Below are 17,138 nucleotides of genomic sequence, written 5' to 3' on the forward strand. Positions count from 1 at the left end.
ACTATCAACTAAATGATTATTTATTTCTACAGTCTTCATAATTCTATTCTTGTCACAAATTCGTTGTAATAAAGCTGCTTGATGTGTCTCGGTGGTCTGATCTGGACAGTCCGTTGAATAATGCCCGAACTTCTTAGATTTTATACATTTAACACCCTTTGATTTGTTTACACAATGCTTAGAATAATGCCCAAATTCCTGGCAATTAAAACATTTGACCTTATTAACGTTAGATTGATTTCGGTTTGATGACGAAAGCTTATTTCTATCTTTAACTTGAGTGTCTACTTTCGTTTTCGGATTTTTAAACTTATCATTGTCCGATCTCATTTTATCATAAATTTTAAGCCTTTGTTTAAATTCAGATATTGTTTCGCAACCATATAGTATAGTTTTCCTAACCACAGAATCGGGAATACCATCAATAACATATTTAATTAATGAAGCATCTTCAATGTTACCTCGCGAACACATTTCTTTCATTTTCAAAAAATACTCATCTAAGGATTCATTAGGCATTAATTTACGTTTACATAACATTTCATGCAACTCAGCAGAATTAAAAGCTTTACCATATTCAGATTTCAAAAGCTTTTTTAACTTACACCAGTCATTAACTTTAGGTTCACTCTGAATAAATAGTTTCGCTTTACCTTTTAATGATCTTTTAGCAAAAACTAATTTATGCAAGTCACTCAATTTTAAAGAATTTATAACATCTTCAAATTCATCAATCCATTTATCAACGTTTTCATATGCATTACCAGAAAAAGGATTAACAATACTTTCAATATCCGAAAAACTAAGATGAGATTTAAAATGATCTTGAATTGGAAGCTGCATACTGTTATTTACTTGAGACTCATTAAAACCAGGATTGTCTCTCTGATTATCATCAAGCATTACTTCAGAAAATTTATTAATAGTTTCATCTTCAATATCACTATTTTCTTCATGCAAAATATTTTCAAATAATACAGATAAATCACATAGGTAAGAGACAATTCGGGTTACGACTTCCGTCTTTAAACCTTCTGAATTTATGCACAGTACACTGCAAATTTTAATTAACTCATTCAAAGTAAAACTATTCTGCACTGTATCTATTTTCTTATTAAATTCTTCAGAATCTGGTTTAAATATAAAGCCAGAAAATTCACGTAATCTTTTCCGGTTATTTCGATCTCCATCAGTATTAAAAATAAGCTTATGCAAACTTTTGATTTCAGAACTTTTACTGTTCTTTAAAGCTGTTTCCAATTCTGGAATTTCTACTAACTTCATATTGGAAAGAAAGTTTTGTACTCACCCGACAGATGATCGTCGTCAATTGGGTAATCCACACTTTATACGAGTAATCCAATAAATCGAATAACTTGTGACAACAGTTCACTCAGTTCACAGTTCAAAGCACAGTTCTAGTACTCGCACATTTTGGAATTCGAGGCCGCACGGTTGGTCGCCATATTTTTTTTTGTAGAATTTGACTTGATTCACAGCATGAGAGCACGAAGTAATATTTAAATGGTTTATTTAATAGAAAGAAATAAAAGTATATAAAGAAAAGTATATAAAGATGAAGTTAACGGTATGCAGGATTAACATAATGATGTAAAGGCATAACATCGAAAGCACAATTAAAGTTCGTAAACTCTTGAAGACGTGTGAGCCGTCTGCTCACGTCTGCCATCCACTCTCGACCAGGTCTCAGCGCTGTCTGGGATGATTCTTACTGCGCTGGGTGATGCTATACTGATGACGTCATAATCCTGGTATTCTAATTCAGCATTGGACGTTGTGATTTCCTACATACATATATATTATGTATGTATATATAATCTGAAATGTTTCAGATTTTAAATTGCGTCCAAAGGGGCGTTTTATGTGTTACCTTTATTTATTAAATATCATGTTCTTCGCACTTAAACCATAAAACTCAGTTCAACAGCAATATCGCAAATAATTTTTAAATGAGCATATCTTTAGAATTTCCGATACACAGCTCCGTGCGCTGGAGAAAGAAAATTTCGCCTTCCCTCGTAGAGTGTTGCCATTGCTCGCATTTGAATCGTTGAGTTTGTTAGTCAAAAATTCATTAAAGTTTTACAAAATATGAAATAGATAATAAACCAAGTTCCAAATTTGGGCTTCCAGTTGCCCATATTCGGGTGGAAATGTACGTTATTCAAAATTGGATGGCTCTGTTTTATCACATACCGCTGTTTTATCACAATGCGAGAAACATACGTACATTTATTCTTCATTATTTTATTTCTTTAAATACAATACAGGGCGATAATATTTAGTGGCAACAATTTGAAAAGTGAATTGCACATTTATAGTGAACCAACGCAAAAAGCCAAAACGAAAATAATAGTCCTTCAGGGCAAATTGTCCCTTTGGATTCAAAAAAGTGCAGAAAGATTCAGATAGAATGTGTTTTATTTTTTAATGTATGACATAAGACTTATTTAAAAATTCAAATCTGCATTTTAAATTACTAAATTATGTTTCCTTTTCTTATGTTGATATTGGTTACCAAACTTTGGTAGTTTGGAAATCTTTTTGAAAACCACCAACTTGCGCATGCTAAATAACTTTTACATTTCCATCCGTAAAAAATCGCCAAATTGCGCCAAGATGGTTACGATAGTACGTAAGTACGGTTGCGTTAATACGTAGACACCATGGAGTACATAAAGTTATGAAATCCCATGCAAAATTTGTCCCTGTGTATTCAAAAACCCAGTTCTGTAACCATGAAGAATTTTACTGCAGACAAGTGTTAATGCATTAGAATTGTCAAAAATATATAAAGAAATCCGTTCTAATTCGTGGAACGTTCTTTTGCAACAAGAATAAGCTTTTTTCTGTTGATATTTGTGGTTCATTTTTATCACAAAAAACTGCCGAATCCTAAGGCGGATCTGTAGAATCGATCAAGTGGCAATTGCGAGAAATCCGCGTTCGAAAGAGATTCCAAATTTTTTATAAGATAATAAACAGATCTTGTGTCTTAAGAACAGGAACTCCTAAAAGTTTCCTGGAGGTCCCCCCCCCCTCTCATACTCTCATAATAGTAAATTAGAAGCTCATAAATTTGAGGCTGCGGTTAGCTTTCAGCGGTAGCTACACAAAAACTGAGAAGTTTCAGGGTTCCGGTTTATTTAAAATGAAATAATTTTAGTAATTAATGTGTCTTCAGCAATTTAGAAATCTAATGGAGCTATTGAAAACTGAATAAAAAGTACGCTTAACAGCCAAATATTGTATTATGGAGCATTACAGATTTGTTGCCAGAAATATTGTAACCATATCATTAGCACACCTACAGTTCGCGTTGCAGTGTGGGTATAATGTCGAGTTTCTTTGCTTACAGGTGAGTAAAATTTAAGAAAATTTGACTTATTTTTCACAAGTTAATTTATATTATTAATTAAACGAAACAATATTACCTTTCTAATACATACCTTGAAAACTACACTCCGTGTAAATGTCTGGACAAAAAAAAATATTGTTTGCTGTGCACTCTAGTGTTGCTTAGTTTGTGATAAAATTGCATGCAGCTGTGAAAATTGTACATAAGATCGTTTATCCTTTTATATAATGTTAATATGCGAGTGAAGTATTAAATATTGTACATATGCTACTTTAGCAAATGAATCAAATGAATTAATAAAGAGGAGAGAATTATTGCCACGTTCGTTTACACTTTTTGTTTTCCGTTTTCTAACATTTTGAGAATTACTTTTTTTTAGTGTTTATTGTGCACAGTTGCCACTTATATCCGAATTAGTAATATAAGTAAAATCTTTTAACTGTTTTATTAAATTGGGCAGTATACATTATTGCCAAATATTTCGAACTGAATATACACCTAAAAAGCCTCGCAAGTAATTACGTTGAGTTAATTATTTAAAATTTGCAAAGATCTGTATGTGAAAAGCATTTTCGTAAGAGAATATTTATGTATCCAAAAATTTTCCTTATATTGTGTATAAAAGTTTAATATTGTGTACCTAAAGTTATGTTTTGGTGTTTGTGTATAGTTTTAGCTCTCACGTCCACTGCTTAAATGTGATCTGACGTGAACAAGTGGATAATTATAAATGTTTATAATTGTCGAATATTTTTAAAATTTTGTGCATTATATTATAATTGAACATATGAATGTTACTTTTAAATATGAGATGTTAATACAAAACACTGAAATGGAATTGTTGGTGTTGAAATTTTTATTTAAAATTCGAGATTTCACAGTTTTTATTATCTTGAAATAATTGTTTAACTAATTTATTATTTTATTTAAACATTTCGTCCGATTATCTTTTTTTATTATTTTTAATTTGATTGTACCTAATGTGAGGAATTTAATAAATATTCCTCACATTAATTACACCTCATATTCCTTTAATAAATATTCCTCACACAATCTTAAAATATTTGATACAAGTTAATCAAAGAGAATAAAAGTTAATAATTGTTTATTGGTGAGATTAATTGGTTAGTTTCATATTACAAACAAAGTGAGCTGTTATCTAAATTTGATTTGTGAGAGCAGAATGCATTAATATGTGGAATAGTCACCCATGAAATCCCCCCCCCTCTGATTTTTGAAGTAAACAAGTTTATGATGACTAGTTAAACTAAATTATGTTGGTAACATTTCTAGGAGAGTCCAGAAATGTTAATACATACCTAAGTTTTATCCTGTGAAATTTCCTGGTATGTTAGTTATTTCCATGTATATAAGTTTACATATACATTCCTGGAAGTAAACTCTTTAAATGGGGTTTACATTAATTAAGTGATGCAATTTGGCAAATTTGTTTGAAGAACAACTCTGATTAAAAAATCTCTTTTCTTTAAGAACACATACCTAAATAATATTGAAGTAATTCAGAGAATAATTTGGTCCTTAAAGAATTATCAGTTCTTCCCCCTTCCCCAAAACATGTAGGACATTTCTTTAAAATTAGTGCCAATCTAAGTTTAAAATTTTGTGTGATTATAAAGTTAGCATCATTTTCTTCTAGCAATTATAATATAAGCAATTTAAATGTAATTAAAAGTAGTTTGGGGGAATCCATCTGATATTTTAATTTAGTGTTATTCATTCTTATTTGTAGCTGCATATATAATTATTCTATTTTTTTTTTTTTTTTTTTTTTTCCTTGTAGTTGTTGAAAATAAAAATATATTAAGTCTTTGATTGTGTGTAAAAGTATGGTTGACTATTACGGGGCTTTGGAATTATCTCGTACTGCTACTACCCAAGAAGTCAAACAAGCGTAAGTATGAACTTGACTTTTAAATTAGCTAAATGTTTAAAATGTATTGACAGATTTTTTATGTATTTTTTAATTTTAAAAGATGTAAATTTTAATAAAGAAATCATGATTAAAGTACTGTGCATTGAAATTTAGTAAATACCGTCAGAATTATGTAAAAGGAAACTTTCAGAAGTCTTGAGACTATGTTAATTGTTGTAACTTGCTTCAAAATTAAAATTTTCATGTTGCATGTTTCTTGCATTTATGTGTTGCATTATATTGATCATTCTTTGAGTTTGAAGATAAAGGTTGTTAGATGTCTTAATTATAAATGGACTTTCCAACATCTTATGGGTACACATAGAGATGCAAAATTTCTGTAGAAATACCATGACACTATAAGACATGAATGTATTGCTACTTCAAAAGCATTATGAAGTATGTGTGAACAGAAAGATGCGAGTTGGTTTGAATGAGTCGTAGCACTTAGCAACAAGTTCAGTCTTTTAGTCAGAAAGATTCTTATGCATTTCACTGTGCCATGGTCTAAATGTGAATGATTTACTAAAAAATTAAACATCATAGAAATACTGACATTTACCATCAGTATGTTACATACAAGATAAACTAAAATGGCTTTTAAACTGGTAATTAGTGAAAGGAACACATAATACATATCTTCAGATAATGAGTTAGGATTATAAGACTAACATTTTAGGCCTCTCTCATGTCTTGTGTTTCCTTAAAGTAGTAATAGTTCTTTTCATGAATTGAGAATACTAATATGGCTCTGGAACTATGGATAGTCTGGGAATGTAAAATAAAAAGCTATCTAAGCAATGGAATGTAAAATAAAAAGATGGCTAAACAAGATCCGTAAAAGGAAATTATGTTTTTATGTCTTTTAATGTACATTACTTTATTCTCATTGTGATATTGTCAGAAATTAACCATGCATATATGTTCTTACAAAGTTTAATAAGTCAAACCAATTTATGTTATGACATATATTTTGCATTATTGCTGAGAGGATCATTAATAAGTTCTTATAATGTTAATCATCATATGCAATTCAGTAATATATATTCAGTTCATTACTTACAATTTGAAATTTTTATTGCTCATTCTGGAAGGCAATTACAATTTAATTTTATTATGCAACTAAGGGTTGCCTAAATTAAGTAGGCCTAATTTAAGACATAAATGAGAAATGTATGGTTGCATATTTGTACACAGATTTCTTATTTTAGGTTCAACTGTTAATTGCAGGCGAGTGCCTTATTATATACACTAAAGTGAGTTTTGTATATTGTTTTGATACCTATGTAGGTGGAGAATCTTTCTTTATGGGCATGTGTAGAGAAAGATAGCAGCTGTAATTTTGCTTTCTTCATGTGTAATTAAATGTATGTTGTAAACGTTATTTTGTGAGGACCCCCCCCTAAAGCGAAATAGAAACTTATCAAACTTTGTTTTACATTCCTATGGGACTTGAATTTTCAAGCTTATTAACAAATTTATTTAAAACTCAGTTGTTCAAACAGAGAGATAATTTAAATGATTAATTATATACGACATGCTTAAAGGAAATAATTTTATGTCTGTAAAGACAGCATTACACACAGAAATAAATTAAATGAGTAATTGTATACAACATGCTTAAAGGAAGTAATTTTATGTCAGTAGAAACAGCATAGTAATGAGGAGAAGGAATATTATGTATAACTACGTAAAAATACGTTGATTTTTCAAATTTCTGGACTAAGCTTTTCCTATATTAGTAATTATATTTTGGGTTGATTTTTACTGTATGGTACCCATTGGTTTCCATCTGCAAAAATCATCAAGTAGTTGTTCGGGAAATAGTTTTTTTCGGTAATCCTGGTGTTGATAATGCTGGCAAAACTAACCTTGAGGAAATTTTCTTTAAAAAGTTTTTGTTGTTAAAAAATCAGCTATTTCTGCGAATATTGCCAAACGTGTTATGATAAATTTGGATTTTTGCTATTTTTTTGTAATAGTAACCTTTTTGTATAGACCCGGGTTTGGTTTTATGTTACTGTGTTTGCTTGCACCTGCATGATATGGTCTTGGATTTTGAATTTGCTATGTGCAAGAAATTATTGCTGTGGAATAAAAGGAAAATAATCCAGGTATAAAGTACCAGAGTCATTTTGTATTATAATCTTGCAGGTTATAATAAAAGTTACTAGTTATAAAACACCTCTTTCTCATGACAGTTTTGAGAAATTTGGGATGTGGGAGCTATTCTCGTGGCTGCTTTGAAGGGTTAAGAAAGCAAAAGGTGTTTTAATTAGAATTAAATCCAGAATAATATTTTTAAACAATTAGTTCTGAGCAACTGTTTTTGTGTTGCAAACTGATAAGGTTGGTGAAGATCTTTTTTATTTAAAAGAATTGTATTTTGAAAAATATTTATCATACTTTATTACTGATTTGAAATAAAAGCGTGCAGTATATTGGAAATTACTTAAAAGAACAATAACAGTATGGTCTCTCCCATTAATGAAATAAAAATAAGATACGGGGCAAAATGTTTTTAGTTATAATTGTAGATAGTATTTTTTCTCTCTGTTGTAGATAGTAAAAAGGAAATTTTATTTTAAATTGTAACTCTTGCATCAAAATGATTTTTTCTGAATTCACTACAGAAAAAAGCTATATAAAACTTTCTGTATTTCTCATTTCTGATACTCATTGGAAATTGTTATCTCATTTCTTATTATAGGTATAGAAGACTTGCTTTAAAATGGCATCCAGATAAAAATTTAGATAGAAAAGAAGAAGCAGAAAAAAAATTTAAGGAAATAAATGAGGCATATGAGGTTCTTTCTGACGGTAATTTTAATATGTTCATTTGTAGTCTGTTGTGTAAAACCTGAATTTATATATATATATGTAAATAATTTTAAGTTATATTGGCATCTATGTTTTTATGAATACATTCAAAATTTTGAAAGCAAAACTAAAATGTGAATTTTAGTTAATGTTGCAATTCTTTCATGTTATTCAATAACTTTTAATTTTTTATACTATTTTTCAGATTTTTAAATGTGTTGTAAGGATTTCTTCTTTCTAACATATAAAGTGAGAAATATTTTTAAAAAAATGGTTTAAATTTCAGCCACATGTTCGTTGTGTTTATTTAAAGTATCACTTTTTTACTAAGCACATTTTCTTATTCTTGAAAACTTACATTTTTTAATTTTGTTTTACTTTCTGTTTTATGCAGAGAAAAAGCGTAAAATTTATGACCAGTATGGTAAAGAGGGATTGGAAGGGGGAGCTAAAAGAATGAGGCGACACTATCATGGAAGGGGAGCTGAATCAATGTTTGATCATGACTTTTCACCATTCTTCCAGTTTTCATTCCGTAATCCCGAAGATGTGTTCCGAGAATTTTTTGGTGGTGACCCATTTGCTGACTTATTTGGAGGAAACTCTGATAGGAAAAATCAAAATGGGAGTGGTAAGTTTCTTTCACATACGAAAGCTTCATTTTTGTTATTTTAATTTTATACTAAAATTTTCCGGGGAATGGAAAGTAGGCAAGTAGTAGTATAATTATATGAATAAGAAAACAGCATCATTTAAAGGTATACTAATTAAAGGTCTAATTAAGGTGAATGCATTTTACTACCTGTACTTAGAGTAAATAATGCTTGTGTAGCAAGTACGGTGTCATGTACTGTAATTGTCAAAACCTTATACTCTCTAGTAAGAGGACATATTAGGTCCCACACCGAATCACATTTCGAGTGAATATTCAAATAGGCAGCATTCTTACTGTAATGAATGTTCCCATTCTGATACCTATTCAAGCAGCATCAGTAATGTTGCTAGAACAAATATAAAGTTTTCTAGTTATGCCTTAAATTATTCAGTTTACTGCTATCATTTACTGTCAAAGTGTAATAAGAAAGGTAAAATCAAGCCATTGTATGTGTAATTAATAAAATCTGTTTCTTAACATCACCAAATTTTTCATATTTGAGACATTAAAACCATTTTTTTCTGTTAAAAAAAAAAAAAAAAAAAAACATTTAAAATTCGGTACTATTCCGTTTCGAGGACCATAAAAAATTGCAGCGAAAATGTATGCGCAAGAGCGCCAAATCTAGCAAACGCACCCATTTAACAGCGCTCCAAATCTAGTGTACGCGCTGATTTCAGATTGCGTAAGTTTATATAGTTCTATATTTCTTACAACGCCACTGAAATACTAGTTTAATTTTTTAATCCTTTTTTGATTTTAAATCCTTTTTTAATATCCTATGGATTTAACAATTTGGGAATTGCCCATGACGAAAAGTTGGAAATAGAATTTTGGGTAAAGTGCAGAATCATCCACTGTTTGACGCGTTTTTAAGAATTGCACATACTCGGTATCAATGTGCACATCGACCTATTTTCACTTTGAAAAAAATCACAGAATTGCACAAAAATGGCACTGCGCGCACCCTTGGCTTTATCTATGTACAAATCGACCTATTTTCACTTAAAATGTAAAAGAAAATTGACAAAAATCCAATTGTTTTTACCCTTGTAAAAAGCGGCAAACAAATAAGTGAGCGATTCTGCACTTTACCGAGAATATTTTCAAAGAAAAAGCATCATTCATTATAGAAAATTACGTCTGAACAACCAACGAGATGAAATTATGCTTTAGCGATAAGTCGGTAGCGAAATAGCGATGCAGCAGTTATGTTTAACAATTTTTATATAAATCATAATAATGATCTGAAATAATTATTTACTCTTATGCTTCCATTCAGTAATGTTTAGCCTTTTTCATATAAATTATAATAATAAAAAGTATTATATGAAATTAACCTTTCATCTAAATTAAAACATCAATCTTTAGATAGTTATTTACTATTATACCTCCTTTCTTGCCGCAATTATTAGGGTTGCCGCAATTATTTTTGGCAGCATTGGCATCAACAATAGTTTGGCGACTTTTTACGGCCCTCGAAACCGAATAGTACTTACAATTCTTATTGCTTTAATTTTCCACTTTCTTAGAACACATTGTTCACTTAATTGTTTGACTGCGTTCATTTGTCTTGAGAACCGCGACGCAGCGCTCTTGCGAGTTTCAGTGTGTCTTTGTTGCTCAGTCATCAAGTCAAAATATAATTATAATAAAATATAAGTCAATAGACAACATCAATTCAAAATATGTCCTGCAGTTTTCATGCATTCTTGCAAGAATTGCTTAGCAGTTAAACTGTGTTCTATAAATTGACTGAAGAAAACGTTCATGCAGTGAAATCATAAGACAACCACTCAAATGCAGTGAAATCATATCTCAAATGCAATGAAATCATAACTCAGTTCATGCAGTGAAAACATAACTCAAGCAATTTCTTTCAAATTTGGTTTTCTTTGGAGATAGTTGTATTAAAGGGGCAGTGTTAAGTACCAAAATCATAGCTGCCAACTGTCCCAGTATATCAACGAATTTTTAATTGTTAGCCTTTATGAGGAAAAATATTTACCCAACTATAAGCGAAATTTATTGAATAATGAAACTTAAACTGTGCAGATTCCATTTCCTTACCCCTAGTGATTTTCAGCATATGTTTCTTGTTAATTTTTTTATCTGAATTGTCTTAATCTACTGTAGACAATTGTAGAACTTTTTATGAAGATTCAGCCATTGATTAATCAGTTAATAACTGCATTTAATTTTGTTTACATAAAAGTGTAAATATATGTATATTAATTTCAGTGTCATCAAATTTTAAAAGCACTTTAATTAACTAGAGTGTATATTATATATGCCTGTCAGGATTTTCTCAGTACAAAAATGCTAAAAAATTTCAAAATGAAATTATCCATAGAACATGCAATTTAGAATATCAATTAAATATTGGTATATTGTACATCAGAATCATATCATAAATAGTTCAATAACCTGAACCATGCATTATAATGTGAATTTAAGTAAATGTAGAGTTCTTTTAAAAGGGCTGCAATGTGCAGCATGAAAACATCCCAGTTTTTAATATTTTAAGTTTGGCAGCTATGCAGATTTTACTAATGCTTTTAAAGGTGATAAATAACAGAGCTAGTTTTTCAAAATCTTTCATGAAATGTACCTTCCCTGAGGCAGATAGTTCATGTACTTTGCCATATTTAGATAAAATAATAAATGGTATCATTTTTTTAAAGGGAAAGATGTTTTCATTTAATTGGTTACCTTGTCTTAAACTTCAAATGCTCATAATTTTAATTTTTGTACTACAGGTATCAATTCTGGATAGTGAAGGCTGCAGTTCTTTCTATAAGCTGTTTTTAAATTGTAATGTTTTGCTTTAAACTAATGAAGTTTCTGGAATGTACAGTTATAAATTTGCTGTAGCATAAAAATTGTGTTCATGTAAGGAGTGCTGAAAAATGGTGATTAGAGGTTTTATTCGTATAAATATTGGTTTGGTATGCGTATTTCCAAACAAAAAGTTTTCCAAAATAAAGAACTCTGGGAGAATGTTTTCAACAAAAATTGGAAGTATATAGTAAATATCTTGATGTATTTAAAAAACTGAAATAAAACGTAGTATAGTTCTGGAAAGGGGGAATTCAAACATATATTGCCTGATATTAGTTGATTTCATCATTAAAAATGTTCTATGGCTAATGTAAATTTATAGTGTGGAATTAAAAGGATTGTTTTATCAGAAAACAGCTTTAACCCCCTGAGTGCCAAGACCACCTTTATCGGGTCATGAGTTTTTTTGTGTGTCATTATTTATTAGTTTATATTTTAAGATATTTTGCTTTCTTAATTTCCTTAATGATGTAGATATTTAAAGTTTATGAAAACAGAGATTAAGATAAGTACCGTATTTGACGGCATATAAGACGCACCCTTATTTAGAAGGCCACACACATGTAGATGTAGAAAAAGTTATGTGTGTCTAGACCTTTATCCGGGCTAAAAATAGCATTCAGTATTGAAAGTTAACCTGTGTCCTTCACGTATAAGACGCAGGTAACTTTTTTTTAGACCAAATTTAGGAAAAAAAAGTGCATCTTATATGCCATCAAATATGGTAATTGTACAAATTTAGCTATTAAAATTCAGTTTCAATACAGGTCTTCTTGAGCAGAACCAAAACCGTGCTGCACAGAGGGTTAACTGTAGGATAATAGGTATGGTTGCTTCAGAAGCGAATGCAGTATGTATGATCTGACATGTCGGTAAATTGTTTCATGAGTGCTGTACTCCTGGTTTCAACATTCTGAATTGCCATGTTTGGGGCATATTTCTGAGTTGTATATGTAACAGTAATGAACCCATTCATGCATTCAAACATACGATACATGTTTGAGTACACATGAGTTTACATGATTTAGGTTAAAGCACAAAATCAAATAATATGTTAATAAAGCCGTAAAGATTTTAATTCTTTCATATAAAAAGTTTATCATTATTTATAATCAGAACAGTACCTAGAAGCCATAAAGATAGTTAAGCAAGTATTTTTCATTAATCCGCAAATTCACGAGTGATTTAGCAACTTTTCATGGGAGTGCAGATAATCAGAAAGTATCAATTTATGTTATCTGAAAAAGATCTGATCTGTCACAACATTTTAGTTCACATAAAATTAAACAACAAGTGTATAGAAGATTACTTTATTGTGTATAATTAGCCCAAATCATTTAGCAACTTTTCATGGGTGTACTATGATTCTAAAGTAATGAGTGGACTGTATAACAAAAGAACTAATTTATTTACAGTAATTAACTACATTGCATTCTTATACATGCTCTGACATGTTGCTTAGCTGAATCCAGATGGCCAAGTGCGAGTTTCTCTCCTTATTCAATAGGTGGCGCTGTATTCTAACTTAACATGCCGCTGCCTGTTGAAATTACAAATTTCAACATGTAAATTACAAACAAACATACAATTTAACATTCCAAGAATAACTAATTCTACAATACAATATGAAAGCTAATAGATAATCTTTCATCATGAGCATAATATAAAATTATACAAACATTCAAGAACATTAACATTCACTATGCTACAATCGAACTTATTCTTAAACAGTTCTATTTTTATGTAAATCACAATTTTCAATAAGAACATAATGTAAACTAAGCATTATTATCCTGGATAGGTAATAAACAAATTTTACTAATACATCGAATATACACACCATTTGATGTTTTCACTTTAACAACTATGGCCTTATTATCTTTACCAGGTAAAACTTTACCAGGTAAAACTGGTATCTTTACAGGTATCTTTACCAGGTAAAACTTCTAGAATTCTAGCTAAAGACCATTTAAATGGAGGAAGATTATCTTCCTTTAACACAACTAACATACCTGCCTTTAAATTTTCTTTATTGATAAACCATTTGGTGTGTTGTTGGAGATGATTTAAATAATCAGTTTGCCAACGTTTCCAAATAAGTTCAATGAACTTGGTAATAATTTGCCATTTAGAAGGTCTATTATCTGTAAGATGAGACAAATCTGGTTCAGGATATGAAGTAATGGAACGTCCAATCAAAAAATGACCTGTCGTTAAGGCTTCAAAGTCATTTGCATCTGTTGATAAAGGTAGAATTGGACGAGAATTGAGAATACCTTCAATCTGTGTGACAACAGTCCAAATTTCTTTTAAAGTTAATTTATAACTGCCGATTGTATGCTGAAGATGGTATTTAAATGACTTAATACCTGCTTCCCATAAACCACCGAAATTTGGTGCTCTAGGTGGAATTAGTTTCCAATTTATACCTTCAGATGTTAAGAAATCTGCTATATCAAAATTAAATTTAAGGACTAAGTTATGTAATTTTTTCAGTTCTGATTTTGCACCAACAATATTAGTACTGTTATCTGACATTATGGTATTAAATTTTCCACATCTAGCAATAAATATTTTAATAGTAGCAAGTAATGAATCTGTGGTTAAATCAGTTACTACCTCTAAATGTACTGCTTTAGTAGCTAAACATATGAATACTATAGCAACGTACACTTTTGCATAATTACCCTTTCTCTGATTTTTATACTTGATGAGGAATGGACCAGAAAAATCGAGTCCATAAGTATTAAATACAAACCCTGGATTAACTCTTTCACCAGGTAAATTTCCCATAAGTTGTTCACATATAGTTTGTTTAACCTTAAAACATGTTACACGTTCATGTACCACCTTTCGAGCTATATCTCGACCATTAATAACACAAAATTTGCTACGAACCTGATGCAATAGTGCTTGAGCATCAAGCTGTAAATATTTAACATGGTAATACTGAAAAGTTAATCTAGTAAACACATGATCTTTTGGCATTACATAATGAAACTTTTGTTTGTAATTAAGATTACTATTGGCAAGTCTGCCTCCTACTCTCAGAAGAGAATCATTATCTAGAAATGGACATAAAAATTTTAACTTACTTTTGGAAGAAACACAATTCTTATTTTTTAAAGATAGAATAGCCTTGCTAAAATGTTGTAACTGTACATACCTGATCATGATTTTCTCAGCGTCATCCAATTCTTTAACAGTTAGAGAACCTATTAAATGTTTTCCCTTACAATTGGCTATAAATCTACAAACAAAATTTAATACACAAATAATTCGAATATAGTTATTACTAATGTTAAGAATATGATCTAAAATAAGGGAATTAGAGTTCACATTTAATTTAACTAAGTCATTATCCTTAAGTTTGAGTTGTTTGACGTATTCCACATTATCCATATCAGATGAAATTAATTCACAAGGATTCGTCAAAAACCTCTTCTTAGTCAAGAAAGTTGGTCCATACCACCATAAATCATTATGAAGAAGATCTTTAGGTTCAGCTCCACGTGATATCAAATCAGCTGGATTATTGTGAGTGCTAACATGGTACTACTCATGAACAGCAGTCATGCTTCGAATAACAGATACTCTATTAGCAACAAAAGTCTTTAGTTGATAAGGTTCCTTCTTAATCCATGATAACACTATTGACGAATCAGTGAAGTAATACACCTTCACTATAGGCAGCTGAATGGCCTCTAATATTCTTTTCATTAGTTTTACCAATAGAACTGCACTACAAAGTTCCAAATGAGGAATGGTAATTGACTTCAGAGGTGACACACGAGACTTGCTGCACAGAAGTCTTGATGAACATTCATTTGAAGATGACATACATTTCACATAAATTGCAGCACCATAGGCTTTCTGACTAGCATCACAGAATCCTATAATTTCTACTTGCTGTAATGTATTGGTGAGAACAAATCTGGGGATGTGATAATCGTTGACTATTTTTAGACTATGCAGAAATTCCTTCCATTCTTCAAAGTAATTTTTAGGAAGAAGTGTATTCCAATTTAATTTTAAAAGCCAAAGTTTTTGTAGAAATATTTTAGCTTTTGTCGTAACAGGTCCAATTAAACCTAACGGATCAAAGAGGCGACCTATTGTTGATAAGACATTTCTTTTCGTTCCTGTTTCTTCAATGTCAAGTATCTTTAAATAGTAAAGCTTTAAATAGCCTGGCTCAGTAAAAGTAGGCGGCCAGCATAACTCTGATTAAAATTCCAGTTATAACCACGTGCAGTGCTGATAAGGACCACGTGTTTCTGAGACTCCTTCCCCTTTATTTTTCTTCTTTCTAGGTATTTCTTTCTCCTGATTAAGAGGGACCTTTAGCTGCCCTCGAAATCGATTGAGTGTTTCAATATACTTACACTAAATACAAGGTTGTTTTTACGATTTTGAAAGATTAAATTTGTTTGGAACAGTGCCCCCCCTCCCCCCACTAATTTTAGTCACAAGCTGCCACTGGTGCTGACAAATCAACTTCCAGTTCATTGCGCGCCGTGATGGCCCCCGGGCAGAGCAGTGTGGATGAGATTTCGGAATAGTTAGAGAAACAAAGGATATGCCTTTATCCGTTTCTTGCAGCAATTCCACTTTTTGTTTGATGGACATCGAAACATCCTTTCGCTTTGTAGATCTTTGGCAGCTCCAGAATCGGAAATTCTTTTTGACGTAATCGAAAGTTCAAGCTTACTTTTATAAAGTTGCTCTAACAATCTGCAAAAATAATAATCTGGATCCAATTAGAAGATTAAGGAACAACACTATCTGCAAAATTAACCGAAATGGATAATTAGATGATTTTAGCTTAGCTTATACCGTCCATTATACATTAAACATGCATGCGTAAAGGTATTATGCGCATGCATCAACGCATAATGCATTGACGCATGCGCAGAAAGTTTGTAGTTTTGAGGTCTGGATTATAGATCATTCCGGATTAAAGACTTTTGACTGTATCAATTTATGTTATCTGGAAAAGATCTGAGCTGTCACAACATTTTAGTCTGCATAAAATTAAGCATTAAGTGTATAAAAGATTACCATATTGTGTATAATTAGTCCGAAGGGGCAATTTGCCCAGAGGGACTATTAATTTTGTTTTAGCATTCTGCTTCGATTCACTGTAATCATTGAATCACTTTTCAGTTTGTTGCCACCAAATATTATCGCTCTGTGTTATATTTAAAGAAATTAAAAAATGAAGAATCTGCATAAATGTATATTTTTCACATTGTGATAAAACAACAGTACCTGGAGCTATCAAATTTTGAATAATGTAATCTTCCACTGAATATGAGCATCTGGAAGTTCTAATTTGGAATTTGAAATTTGTTTTATTATGGATTTCATATTTTGTAACACTTTAACAAATTTTTAAATAACAAACTCGATGATTTCAAAGCGAGCTATGGCAACACTGTACGGGAGAGAGGACATTTTTATTTCCACCATGCGAAACTGTGTATCGGAAATCCTAAAGATTTTCATTT

The 17,138-nt window shown here is 30.8% G+C and overlaps 1 protein-coding gene across 1 annotated transcript in view; it reads left to right on the plus strand.

The window, feature by feature from the left end:
• Positions 1–3,140: 3,140 nt before the first annotated feature.
• The window catches only part of LOC118198546 (dnaJ homolog subfamily B member 6-B-like), a 53,453-nt gene continuing 39,455 nt past the window's right edge, over positions 3,141–17,138 (plus strand). The window contains exons 1-4 of the mRNA XM_085818875.1: positions 3,141–3,379; positions 5,181–5,291; positions 8,023–8,132; positions 8,527–8,763. Of these exons, the coding sequence (XP_085675001.1) occupies positions 5,227–5,291; positions 8,023–8,132; positions 8,527–8,763 (412 nt within the window). The 5' untranslated portion in view covers positions 3,141–3,379; positions 5,181–5,226. The remainder of the gene's footprint in view (positions 3,380–5,180; positions 5,292–8,022; positions 8,133–8,526; positions 8,764–17,138) is intronic.

The sequence above is a fragment of the Stegodyphus dumicola genome, chromosome 6, assembly GCF_044657685.1.
Source record: "Stegodyphus dumicola isolate Sdum_Otavi_A_Nest chromosome 6, ASM4465768v1".
Taxonomy (NCBI): Eukaryota; Metazoa; Arthropoda; class Arachnida; order Araneae; family Eresidae; genus Stegodyphus; species Stegodyphus dumicola.